Raw genomic sequence first — 14,200 nt, forward strand, 5'->3', positions numbered from 1 at the left:
TTTATATATTACTCCATATTAACAAATGATAAGATATATCAATACTTACTTATTTTAGTAAAATCTAGTTATTTTAGATGAGTGATTTCAAGAATATATAACAAATCAAAATAATAATTATAAGGATCCTATCAACTTATATTTATGTAACATATTATGCCTTCCATAATTATGGCATTTTCTTAACTATGTATATCTACAAAAAAAAATTTTTTATATATATCACCATTATCATATACATCTTCTCCTTTAAAACACGACATTCTGCTGTCAGTTTTTAAAGGTATTTTTTTTCCCACCTTTTCACTTCTGTTTCATTGGTCTGATCAAGAATTTTAATTTAATTTTGTTATGGCTATCATGGATATAGGATACTATATAGTATGAAACTGAAAAAGATGTTTAAAAAGAAAAAGAAGAAGGTACTGCCGAAGCAAGAGCCGAAGCAGGAGCCACCTAAGGAAGAGCCAAAGCCCCTGCCGCCAAAGTTATTTATCTCACTAGACAGAAACAAGTCGATATGATTAACATTTTTAATAAATGGGTCGGATTTTTGTCAATATGTTTAAAACAACCAATACAAGATAGTAAATGTTACTCGTATATGCATTTTCTGTTACAAAGTTTCAATTTAGTTGTAAACCGAAAATTTGAGACAAAAGAAACGAATATAGTACCCATAGTATATATAGATTATATTGTGTCGTATTTGATGTATGCTCGAATGTGTGAAAAATCTGCAGATTTATGCGTATAAAGTGGTTCTCAATTGTGATCAACAATCTGGCAGGAAGTATACAAATGAACCCACATCGTGTGAACGCTGTAAAGCTCAACATGATCGACAACTTGGTATCCATAAACCTGAACCTTATACAAAGCCTCCCTTTGATGAATATTTATGTCGGGATAGATCAAGACAGTGTACGACTCATTATAATAAACCTCTCTTCCAACCAGTATCTTCCAGCATTCCACTACCATATCTTCCGTCACCATTGGTTGGGCTCCCGTCGCCAATCTTTGGGCCAACATATCATCGACAAATAAGGCCGATGATGTACTCGTTACCACCATCAAGACAAATGTATCCGTATCATCATGGATATGGAATGCAACATGTTTATCCTCCGTGGGGAGGTTATAGCAATCGGTGGTGATTGATTGAGTCTTTAGTGTTGAATGTAATGTTACTAGTTACGTATTTCATTGTGGAATAATCTTGTGGATCCATTTTATGTTTTGTTTTATTTCTATATCTGTAGTTTGTAGTTTTTTATGTTGCTCAATTTTAGTTAGTATTTCTTGGTCATATATGGCTTTTGCAGTAAAAATTTAGTTGGTTGTTTAATTTGTTAATAGTGAGGGACTATCAATTTTTAAAGATTTTTGTCTGTCCTGTAACTGAAGTGTCAATCGTAGGTCATTTCTTGAAGAGAAGAGGTACAGACTTTGACCCGAGAGAAGAGGTACAGACTTTGACCCGTTTACTTGTAATTGTAAGTCTTGTTATGTTATTTTTATGTTGGGTTTAATACCTTTAAAGGATGTGGTCTAACTGGTTACTGCCTATATACTATTTGGATGAAAAGTGTTTTTGTCCATATGACCCATAACAAATTACCTGTTTTTGGCCTAAATGTTTCACATTTATCCAATTCACAACAGTTGTTTCTGAAAATTTTACTCCTAAAAATTTGTTATTTCTTCAAACTGCATTACATAATAAAAACGAATTCGATACTTAATCTCACACAGTTTGTTGTATAATGTAGAACTCAATAGTTAATCTCACATGGGTTATTAGAGTCCTTCAACTAATTAGTACGAGTAATTCCTAAGCAAATCTTGAAGCTAGGGACCACGGTGACGGAGATTGTATACTCTTGAAACTGAACTAGTGGTTGAAGCTTCTTTGACTTCATCTGGGAGCATATAGTCAAGGTCTTGAGAATGGTCTTGTCTGAGGCCTTCCACTTCATCTTCAGATATATCGCTGTCAACCCATTTAGACCAGTTCACATCAACATCATCATCATCATCATCATCATCATATGACAATTGTTTCTTTTGGATGCCATTAACCTTCTCAATTAGTGATTGTAGCATCTGATGGTTTAGTGTCTCGTAGTCTCTGTTGAATTTTAAAAAAATAACACAATAAGTTTGTAATATAGAACACGGCTCCTAAGATAATGTTGACCAAACAGGAAATCAGATTATCTTTACCTGTATGAGTAGAGGGAATACAGAAGTTGACATGATGCAAGTAGCATAAAGATAAACCTGACAATGCTTATAATCCATGCTTGTTGTTCAACGTCATTTCCATATCGAAGTACCAAAAATTCAATCAAGAATGTCAAGCATAACCCTGCAAGAAAATATTATTGTGAGATGTAAAAACACCCAAAAGTTCAAGTATTTAAACAGTAGCATTAATTTACCTATATATAGCCTGGATCTCACACTGTATGTTTGCTTCATGCTAGTAAACATGTACAGAATGAAGATTAATCCAGAATATACAAGGAAAGCTTTGATGACACGTGATTCAACCAAAATTGCATTGTGTAGAATGAAGAGTTTGTCGATTGCAAGGAACATACTTGCTTGCTTTGACTCAAACATTTCCTATGAAACATATAAAGAGAATTATTCAGAATGATAATACGTGCATTTGGACAATGAAGAAATTAAACTGAACTGAAAGGTCAACCTGAGCAGCCAATATTGTCTGTGACTTTTCGAATAGATGATCGTGAGATTTTTTAAGTTCTTCTTGTTTTAGTATGAGTTCATGCTGATGACTATGACCAAGCTGCATCATGTGTTGCACAGTCGCCCTGCAATAAAATGTGGAACTAGATTAGTATATACTGATATACAGGTGACAATTTCGGCCCATTATAATTTTTGAACCAAAATAAGTTCTATAGTCTCTCATAACTCAAATGGGTAGAATATATTTTTTTTCTTAAATGTAAATAGGTTGAACGGGTTATAAGTCGTCCAAAATGTATTTAATAAATAGCGTTCTACCCCGTTTTGACCCAAACCCATATTACCTGCTCTCTTCAAGTGCTTGGTGCTGGAAACTTATAACCGTCTGGAGAACTTCAAAGGCTGCCATTTGGCGTTCTAGAAGTTGTTTTTGCTTTACTAAGGACATTTCTGCTTTGTTGTCAATATCATCAGCTTTGTTTTGCAAATCTTCCATCTTCATAAACATTGCATCTCGAACTTTACCAATTTCCTTTTCTATCTCAGCTGCTTCACTCTGTAATCGGTTCATTTCTTCCCACAACTTATTGGCAGATTCATTGAGCATTGCCATTCCTTCATCCACCTTTTCATTCATTTTTATTTGTCGGTTACCCAGCTCCAATTGAGAATCTGCTATTTTGAGGGATTGCTCATAAACAGATTGTGAATTCAATAACACGACACTAACACGTTCTTCAACTTGTTTTGATGTTTGAGCCAGTTCTTGTGTTTGAACTTCGATAGAAGATAAGGAGCCGTGAATATTATCTGAACTATGCAAGAGACGGTTTGCTTGCTCTTCTATGTTCTCTAACTTGTCCTCTGCATTTTCAGCACTTCTTTTAAGTTCATTCACTAATCTTTCAGTTTGTCTCTTGAATGCATCTGTCCTGCAACAGATAAAGTTCCATTCTAGTCACCTTCCAAAAGTATAGACAAGTATTTTTTTTTCCCCATTTCATAGAACATGCATCATATTTGTTTTAAAGTGATTACCTTTATAAAGAATAATATCATGACATGAATATATAGATACTGTAACAAGACAGCTTTTGTTATCAAAATGAACAAATTGCTCAACCCGCCCATTTGGCCACCATGACCTTAATGGTCAGCTGCTATCTGCATATCTTGGATTTGTTTTTGTAGTTTAAAAGTTTAAAGATAATTATTGTACGAGACTATAAGGTATCCTATGGAAAGATAAATACATAGATACTTACTGTAACTGATGGCAAATGGTGTTAGTCTCGAGATAGAATTCAAGATATTGGCTATGAGCTTCCTGGTCAACTCTCTTTAAACAATCTTTCATGCGCGATTTTACATCACAGTAAGGAAAAGGAGACTTCCCAATATCTTTCTGAAAACAATCAGTAAGATACCAAGCTAGTCTAGACCTTTGTTCTTCATCTGCTAATATTTTTGCGCATCCTGCAAAGAGACTTTGATATGCATTTTGCCAGCAAGAATTAGGCAAAGCAGCCTTCTCTTTCGCCTTTTCTAGTAAGGTCGCCCCCCTTCTGCTATTAAATGGTTCCATGGAGAATTCAGCAACAACCATACTACTGGAAATTTCAGGAAGTTTTGAAGGTGTTTCAATGGAATCGCCCTTTCCACTAGAAAAGAACCAGCTATGTGATCTGATGCTGAGTGAAAGTATTATCAGAACCCGTAGGATAATGCGTGCATGATGCTTATAATAACTCATTGTCTGCACACAAACACACACAAAAAAAAATCAATTAGGAGTGGAAGCATTATAACACACAACAGTGTCAAAACTTCTAATGAAAGATTCTTGAGTCATAATTAATTAACTAATGTAGTGGTGGCCCAAAGGGAGAAAATTTATGGGCATATATCAACATCAGGATAACTGGAAGAAAAAAAACAACAAAAAAGCCAAGACTATTTCCAATATCAGAATCTACATTCCTTGTGCGTCAAGTAAACGGACATAGCTTAATCTTATAGCCGGCAGATATAAGATCAATGGTGTGACAAAATTTAAAGTTTCTGATAATTAAAATAATGACTTGTGAGTTTTCATGCTTTCAGCCGCCTCTATATGAAGACAGCGCTACCAAAATGAAAGACTATAATTAGAAGTTTTAAACGTTCTTCTAACTTCAACATAAAGTTCAAAACTCGATCTGCATGCAGATGACAATATTGTTGATAGCCGGAGTCTCTAGACATCTCGGCGCTCCTTGAACACTTAATTTTCTGTTCAAACTGTATGGTTCTCTCCAATAAAAGTCCAATTTATTACAGTATATATGCAACATACTTAGACTTTTAAGTAGGAAAGCCAGGCCTGTGCAAGTATTAAAGGAAATTCCCTAAAATATAAGAAGTTAACGACCCAAACTCAATGATGTTGATCGAATTGAAGATTGTGTATGCAGCTAACTAAATTTACAACAATCCGACTATTTTTGCTTCACTTTATATTTTTATTGTTTTATTTGTAATCCTACTTATGTATATATAAAATAAATAAATTTAGGAGACCTGCTTTTAAGGTGTGACACTTATTCACCTTCAAATACATAAAATTTTTGTTAAAGATACTCAACTAAACCCATTGCTTTTTGTTCTTCAACTTTTTGAAAAAAACAGGGGTTTTGTGAAGGTTGTTTGCAAAAGACATAGGTCAGCAAATGGGAAACCAGGATTTGGGAAACCGGACTTACAAACAACTCTCAAAAAATCCGGCCCTTCCAAATATGATGGTTAACAATATTATTATTTTATTGATATATTATCTATACTATATTATAAAGTCTATTCCTTCCAACATTGAGTTGAAGTTTTCAATATTGATTTTAAGTACATCTCCAAAATGCCCCTCTCATTTATTCTATATTTATCTAAAATAACCATAATACCTTTTCTCTCTCCTCAAATCTCAACCAATCATCTTTTTTCTCTCTCCTCCACAAATCATTTATTCCTCCAATTCATTCAAAATCTTTTATCTCAAAAATCATACGTCGATAAATTATAAAAATGTTCTTAAAATTTCATGCTCTTTCATTAGAGATGTCATTCGATATACTTTCGATGAATTCTTAAATCCAAGGGCGGAGGCCGTAGACATTTGACTATCACACTCTCTGACCTAGCTATCACCCCCACCATCTCACCGCCGCAACGCGCGGGTACTTACTCTCGTAAATTTATAATGTCTTACAATTTCATCATCATCGTATACATATGGGTATTAATAGTGGTATTTTTTTAAATTTTTTTATCATTAGTTTATATATGCACACATCACTCTTTATAGGATCAAACTCCGGGTACGTACAGATATTCATTGACACAAAACACTTCAAAATACAAAGCTGCAGTAACAAGAACTCCAAAAAGAGGAATTCTTCCGGTAAGATTGCAAAAAGGAAAAAAAAAAAACCCGATGTACTGCTAATAAATTGTGCTGAATTAAGGCGAAGAATGAAACATGTAGTTTCAAAAGGGTATATCGTTGCGGTTTGTAAATATATAAATTAAACTCTATATCTAATATCTTAATTTAGCAAATTAACTATCTATGACGTACTCAAGCTATAAAAACCGACTATATGATGGGAATAAGAGGAAAAAAAACTGGATATGATGTTATTATGTATACCTAGCTAGCTAGCTAAGAGACCAAGGGTGAAGGGTGTGTGTTTTATTGCAACTTAAAAGAAAGATAGAAATATGGAGAAATAAAGTATAACAAAATAGTTTATGACCAACCGGCCGGCCTTTATTTATAGTTTACATAAGCTATATTACCGGCCGACCTAATATTTCACTTTAGTAAATAAATTTTATTATATTGGCCGAACACCACCCTATTAAGAGAAAAGGTAAATCTTTCTGCATTAAAATCATATCTTTTACTGCCGTAACTAACAAGTAATTAACAGCATCCATTATTAGGCTAAAACCGTTCCTTATTTGGAGATTTAGTCCGTTTTTTTATTATTATATCCAATATTAGATTAAACTCGCACGTTGTGCGGGACTAACTGAGAACGTAAACTAAAATTAACTGATAATTACATTATTAGTCATAGTTTATGATAATATAAAAAATAGTCAATTTACAACTGATGCAAATAATAAAAATATAATTTATAAATATATATATATATGTAATACTTGATAAATGTTATATAAATCGATTGTGTTTTATTGGGACGGAAGGAGTATCAAGTATGTTAAAGTACAACTAATGAAACGTAAATATTTATAAATCATAAAATTCTTTTTTTCTATGATATATATATATATATAGTAAATATAATATAATAAACAATTCCATTAAACAATGATAATTATCATTGAATTAATAAAAAGACGCGGTCTAAAACATATATAAACATCTTTACGCTTAAATATTATCAAAATACATAATCTTAGTTATACAGAGATAAGTTACAAATAAAGATTAAAATATCAAAAATATATGTGTGAAATTGATAAAGTAAATATCTAATTTAACATTGATAATATAATAGGTTAGTAAAATATTAGATGTAATTATTAATATAATCTAGTTTTATATTATATTAAAGTAAATTATATTCCACGTATAAAGATAATTAAATACAAAGAAAAATAGAAAGATATAAGTAACAAAGATTGACAATATATTATAAATTTATTTTAATTTGTTTTTATTCAATGAATATCTAATGTAGCTTGCAAAATATAAACCAAAATTAAGTTAAATCAAGTAGTTTGTGCATAATATTAAGTTCATGAGTTCTAATCTTGTATTTGGCTTTTTTATTTGTTATTTAAAATTGATTAAAAAAAAGCAAATGTCTACATACGCAAATGATGATGTGGCAAATGAGTGTCATATGAGTATTAAAAAATATAAATTTAAATGTCAATATATCTAAAAAAACATTAAAATTATTAGAAAATGACACCTAAGTAAAAAGTTTAGTTGACACGAAAAGAAAAGTGTCATATAGGAAAAAACTTATCTCTCTTAGTTATATAGAGAGACTATATTATAAAGCAGATTCTCTCTGTCTAACATTTTAAGTTTCAACATTTACTTTTCCAAAATGCCATTTGATCAATTCTATATTACCAAACACACTTTCTCTCTCTCCTCGAATCTCAACCAATCATCTTTTTTCTCTCTCCTCCATAAATCATTTATTTCTCCAATTCATTCAAAATCTTTTAGCTCACAAACCGTACATCGATAAATTCTAAAAATTATATGGGTGTTATTAAAATTTTATGCTCTTTCATTAGAGATGTCATTCGATATACTTTCGACGAATTTTTAAATCCGAGGGCGAAACACGTACGGTTAAGGCATTTGGCTATCACACTTTATGACCTATTACCCCACCATCTCACTGCCGCAACGCACAGGTATTTACTATTGTTATCATTAATTTATTAAATGAATATTAAAATAATTAAAAATATATAGTCGATGGATAATTTAATGAACTATATGTGAGATAAGCTTTGTAGCTTGTGGCTCAAGTATAAGAACTTTTTATAAGATCACGTGTTTGCTTTTTACACCTTTTTTTTTCTTTAAGTTAATTACAAAAAACGTCCATGTAGTTTTTTAAAACTTACATGTTTCAATCCTATCTTCCATAAATTACGATTTTAGTTCATGACATTTGATCTTCGTTCACATATTAATGTCTAGGGACGGCATTAGGTGCTTACTCACTTACTATACGAATATAATTATGGAGAATTTATCTTCATTACAATGGACTGATGGAGGGCGCTAAGATAGGACACTAAGATTTTGTCATCCGTTGTCTCCTAGGTTGGTTATGTGTTACGTTTCATCTCTGAAGACTTATTGGAGAATGGAATAAAAATATCATGGACTGAAAACAGGTGGTTTAGTATTTGTTGATGAGGTGTTTTTTTTTTTACCTATCTTGGTTTACCGCAATTTTCGCAGTTAAAATTCAAAGTTATTTTTTGAGTCATGGTTGTTGGTTATTTGGTTTTTTTGTCTTTTGTATTTTTTGTATATCATGATATTGTTGGTTTGATCTCTAATAACTTATTAGTAGATATTTTTATATATATATTAACTATCCTGCTGTTTTAGAAAAATAAAATGAAAAAGAAAAAAGTAGAACATGCCTAGAGAGTCCTTGCTGTTCTGTAATCCACTCACCTAATTTGGACCACTGGTAAGTGGTATAAAACTATTAATCAACATGGCTTAAGTTTGACTGGGTTATTGGACCCATTATCAACTTTCTAGATAAGGACTCCAGCACTTGTTAATTAACACGCTGTTCAAATGTTAGATAGGCCCAGGGTTGTAGCTGAATTAGTTTTGGTCATTGTATTTTGGTATCATGGAAGGTAAATATAGAACCCGCAGTTCGACATTTTTAACATTCATTTTAATTCTATAAGAATAACTTTAATATATACATACTGAACCAAATAGATATGTTAAGGAAATGACGTACTGCATATATATAAATATGATGCATCTAATTAAACAAGGTACTCTTTTAGACCATCATTAAAGATACGAATAAAAGCATCCATCTGAGTAGCCGAAAGGCACATGCCAATCTCCAAATCTTCGTTCGATTCTTTGCTAGCACTCATAGATATTGATCCATGAAAGTCGATTGAAACCGTTTCATGTTTTTTTGGCTTTCCAAATCCGAAATCCAAGTCATAGAATTTGAGTTTTGGTGTTCCTGTAACTCCTATCGTCATTATTGTTGGCATGCCGTTAGGAAACCTGTCCGCGAGTGGCACTATATCTTGTACAACTCCTTTCTTATCGGTCAACATCTTTTGTAGATTCTCTCCGATCAATTTAGCAGCAATCACGAATCCTTCCTTTTCGGTTATAACATTGGTTTTTGCTGTAGCCATACATGACACGAGGCAGTTACCAAAGTAGGCCGAAGGAATGGGCGGATCCATGCGTGACCTACAATCAATAGCGAAACCAAATAGTGCCAGCTCATTTTTATTGTGTAATTTTGCCATACAACTCCAAATATAAGCACATGCTACTGTAAAAGATGATACATATGCTATCGTTGGTAATTGGGTTGAAACCAGCTGTTTCAACCCACCAAGCACTGTTCGAGCCAAGATAAACGTGGCTCGAACTTTATCAGTTGGTCCAGAAAGTCTTGGAAGTTGATAATCTTCGTTAATAGTTTCAACTTTTGCATTCTTCAAATAACTTTCATCTAGTTTTGGATATTTCACCACTCTATCAAAAACCGGCAAAGTTCCATTAGCTAGAAATGTTTCATCTGAACCATGACTAGCAATCGTCGTCCACGCCTTCAGGAAACAAAACCTAGTGCTTGCATCACACAAGCTATGATGATTTGTCATTCCTATAGAGATCCCACAATTTGGAAAAAGTGTCACTTGAACCGAAAACACCGGCATAGTTATGTAATCATCAACTTTACAAGTGTTTCCAAGGGAAGGTATAAGATGATAAAACTTGTCACATTTTCTAGGGTGGTTTCCGCTAAGATCATCAAAATCAAGATTACATTCTGCAAACGTAACCGAAACAGAATCACCTTCAATATAACGAATCTCGGGCATTCGAGTAATATTAGTAGGGAATAATACTAGTTTACCAACAAATGGGAAAAAATGTTGAAGGGTAACAGATAAGGAATTTTTAAGTTTTGGAACAATGGTTTGGGTGAAGTGAGTTTTTGTGATTGGTAGATCAAAAAAGAAGAGAGTATGAACAGGAATGAACTTTAACCATAACACATCTAAGAAAGTAAGTTGTAATGACTTGTTACCTACGGTGGCAGGTGGTGGTGATACAGGACACTTTTCAATTATAGTCAAGATAGGAAGGGAAGCCATATTGTTATTCAAGTCTCAACAAGTGTTCATCTTAATAAGTACTACTACTAGTTGTGGACCAACTAAAATCCAAATGGAAGTCTGATAAAGATGTATTTGGGTTTTTATCCACAAAGATAGGTTTGAATTTAAAGTTCATATATCTATGAGCTTTTTTCTTGAAAGACCACGGTAGTTTTTTTTTTTGGTACGGATCGAATATTATAACGGAGGTTTAAATAATGTTATTTTAATGTGATCCATACTAAAAAGCCCCATCATTCAATACTAAATAGGAAAAAAAAACACCATTTAGTGGTCCGATTAAATGTAATATATTAGGGGAAAACTTGGTCACCTTACATGAGAACCTTACTAGTTAAAAATGGTTTAAAGGGAAAAAAAATCTAACCAACTAAAATAAATGAATGAATAACCGCTTTACATTAATTATTGCAACTTTTTAGTACGAAATTGACATTTTTCCAAAATCTGATTACTCCTTTTTATAGATAAACAATTGTTTGTATCTAAATAATGAGTACATTTGATGTAGAATTGAATAGAGATCAATATAAAGCTTTATTATCCGTGTTTTTTCTGTTTCTTTTTAATCAGTTTTTTAAAAGAGAAATTTGATAAAATATATACACTTGGGGACCGGGGAGTGGTTGTGATGTTAATGTTATACTCGTCCAAGCAAAAAATTTTAAGGGATTCCTAAGATATGAATTTGGGGTGAACGCATCAATTTCATAGAGTGTTGTCAATTTTTTCTATCATTAAACTGAAAAGTTTGTTGGATTAATTTAAAAAGTTATAGCTAATTTAATACTCGTAATTTGTATTTTCAATAAGCTTAACAAAAATTTTTCAAAAATACTTCTGGCATGAAAGAAGCGGTAGTGGGACAGTGGTGATGCCGCCGACAGCGGTGGCGATGACAACGACTGTGGTGAGGTTACTAATGTAAAAGTATTAACGTGATAATGATCGTGTAGTATTTTAAAGGTTGAAAAATATATGTTGTAAATATAGGTATTACTATACTATAAGCTTATACATACACATACCATCCATGTATAATATATGAATTATGCTTGTACACTTCATGTATGTCTATATATTTGTGTATATAAAGATTCAATATTCAACCTTTCTTATTCTTTCTGATAATATACAAATATATTTGTATTTGAGGGTATGGAGTATGTGGCTGTTAGATATCTAATTTGGGTGTAGAACCCCTCACATCTTGTTTTTTTAATCCATGAAAATCATAGGGGCCCAAACATTTATATATATATATATATATATATTAAAATATTGATATGTGAGGGGTTTTACACCCAAACTTGGGTATCTAACAGCCATATATTCCATTTTCTCTTTGTATTTATAACATTCTTTTTATTTTCATTCAATTAATATTTTTTTATCGACATATTTCATTGAGCCAACCAAATAAATTGTTTGGAGGCAACAAAAAAACTATGTATACGCACCCAGGAGCAGAACCACGAATTCCGGTTGACGGGGCTCGATTGTCGAAAAATATAATTCTTGGATTACAAAAAGTAAACAACTTTGCTGACAATTTTTGTTTTGTTTGGTCAGAAGAGTCCTCTGAATATTTTGGTCTTGAATTAGTGATTCTGTTTGATATTTTGATTTCATTTTGGATGACAAGAGAGGAACAACTTATTTCACTAGTTTTATGTAAGGGAAAATTACATGAATAGTCAAATTGGAAAGAGTTTTTTACAATATAGACACCTACAAATTTATTTATAGATTTAGTCTAAGTTTTTCTTGTCATCTATATAGATTAGTAAGAAATGAAAGTATCTAATAAATTCCTGCCATTTGTCAAAGATAGGAGTCATAAGACACACAAATAAAGTACTTACATTTGACATGTTTTCTTTCATCCATAGTCATAGTCAGTGTATCTTTTCTTTTTATACGAGTACTATTTTTTTTAGAACAACATAGTTATATTTTTTTCCTCTAAAACATAATCTTTGTTTCAAACATAAAAATATAATTGTTGTGACCCCAATTTGTGAAAATCAGTTTCAAATTACAAATTCAAACATCCACTAATATCATGTTCTAGCTATAATGAAATTATGGATAATATTATAATGCTTAAACTTTTCACTTTTTTCATTCATTTCTACATTAATGACCTTGTTGTGAAAATTGTTTTCGGATAACTATCACTGCTGATGTAACACTCTAACAAGGCGGAATCATGAGAGTTACGTACTAAACACAGTATGACATAAAAATTAAGTAGAGACAAGTCTAGATGCATTTAATAGGATTGGAAATCCATACAATCATTCAATTTCGAATACCAAATCATACAAAAATGCATAAGGAGCACGCCCATCAAACATTTACAAAATAATAGTTCAAAAGATGGTAAATGATCCTAAGCATAACCCATAAGCGGAAACTATGAATCACGGATCCACGATAAGGTCCAAGTCCAATCCTAGCATGCCAAACAATCAATCATCATCCAATACGTCTTTGGTTAACCTGTTTACCTGAAAAGTGTACTAAAACGAGTCAACATAAAGTTGGTGAGTTTGTAGGTTTACGAAATGAAAAACAAGTGTGTCGGGATAACAACCGTTAACGATATATGAGGATTAGGACACCTAATCACGTTCATGGAACCCTAAAAGGTTTCACATTATCACAAGTCAACATCAACGTCCAATAATCGTCCATATACATGCAATATCGTCCATATTTAGGTTAAACAACCCATGTCCATGGTAATGTTCATACCGGGTGTGGATTCGTCAATCCACCGTCCACGTCCACGTCCATATATATACAAATTTATAGCGTCTTACATAATATACAACAACGACCATCATTACACATACATGTCCATTAACACATACTACAAGTAAACAACTAAATAACTAACGCCTCGTTCCATATCATAACGAAGTATAACAACCGACAACGTTTAAACGACCGAGTACACTTTCCACCCCAAATAATGTAAACATAGGGGCTACGAAAACTCACCTTGGTCGGCAAAAGTAGTTAAGATCGAGCTAACGTGAGTTTATAGATGTTCAATGTCCGCCACGTGTCCACAACATACCATTATATATAATATATGCATTATTACGCGGTAAGCTAAACCCTAATTAGGGTTTCATAGTTGGCATGTAACTTAAATTAACTCCCAGAGATGTCTTAGAAGTGATTCAAGAACATTTATTGATAAATGAAGGGATTTGGTCAAAAGCGGTTCAATGACTTAGCACCAAAATTTGTTATGAAAATCAAATTGTTTAGAAATGTGTTTAATCAATTTTGTTGATCTTAGGATGTTAATATAAGACCATTAAACAAGTTTTGGATCATTAAAAGTTGACCGATAACCAAACGAAAAAGTTGGGGAAAGAACAGAAGGACTGCAGCCGCTCGCACGGTCGGCCGTGTGAGCGTCTGTATTATGGGAAAACTGTGGCCACAAGCACTGAGCGTTTGTCTGAGTGGCCGTGCTCCTACTGGGCAGATTTTTGACTCCATGGTCGACAAA

The 14,200-nt window shown here is 32.5% G+C and overlaps 2 protein-coding genes across 2 annotated transcripts; both read right to left on the bottom strand.

The window, feature by feature from the left end:
- Positions 1-1,762: 1,762 nt before the first annotated feature.
- Positions 1,763-4,486, bottom strand: LOC122598370 (protein GAMETE EXPRESSED 1-like). The gene is made up of 6 exons (XM_043770962.1): positions 3,990-4,486; positions 3,069-3,656; positions 2,720-2,846; positions 2,448-2,634; positions 2,230-2,374; positions 1,763-2,134 (listed from the first exon to the last, which is right to left on the bottom strand). The coding sequence occupies exons 1-6, from the start codon at positions 4,475-4,477 to the stop codon at positions 1,855-1,857; spliced, it is 1,815 nt and encodes a 604-aa protein (XP_043626897.1). The 5' UTR covers positions 4,478-4,486; the 3' UTR covers positions 1,763-1,854.
- A 4,678-nt stretch (positions 4,487-9,164) lies between these two features.
- On the bottom strand, positions 9,165-10,661 carry LOC122595553 (malonyl-coenzyme A:anthocyanin 3-O-glucoside-6''-O-malonyltransferase-like). Its single transcript, XM_043767934.1, has one exon. The coding sequence runs from the start codon at positions 10,642-10,644 to the stop codon at positions 9,277-9,279; it is 1,368 nt and encodes a 455-aa protein (XP_043623869.1). The 5' UTR covers positions 10,645-10,661; the 3' UTR covers positions 9,165-9,276.
- Between the last annotated feature and the right edge of the window lie 3,539 nt (positions 10,662-14,200).

Source organism: Erigeron canadensis, chromosome 4 (genome assembly GCF_010389155.1).
Source record: "Erigeron canadensis isolate Cc75 chromosome 4, C_canadensis_v1, whole genome shotgun sequence".
Lineage (NCBI taxonomy): Eukaryota > Viridiplantae > Streptophyta > Magnoliopsida > Asterales > Asteraceae > Erigeron > Erigeron canadensis.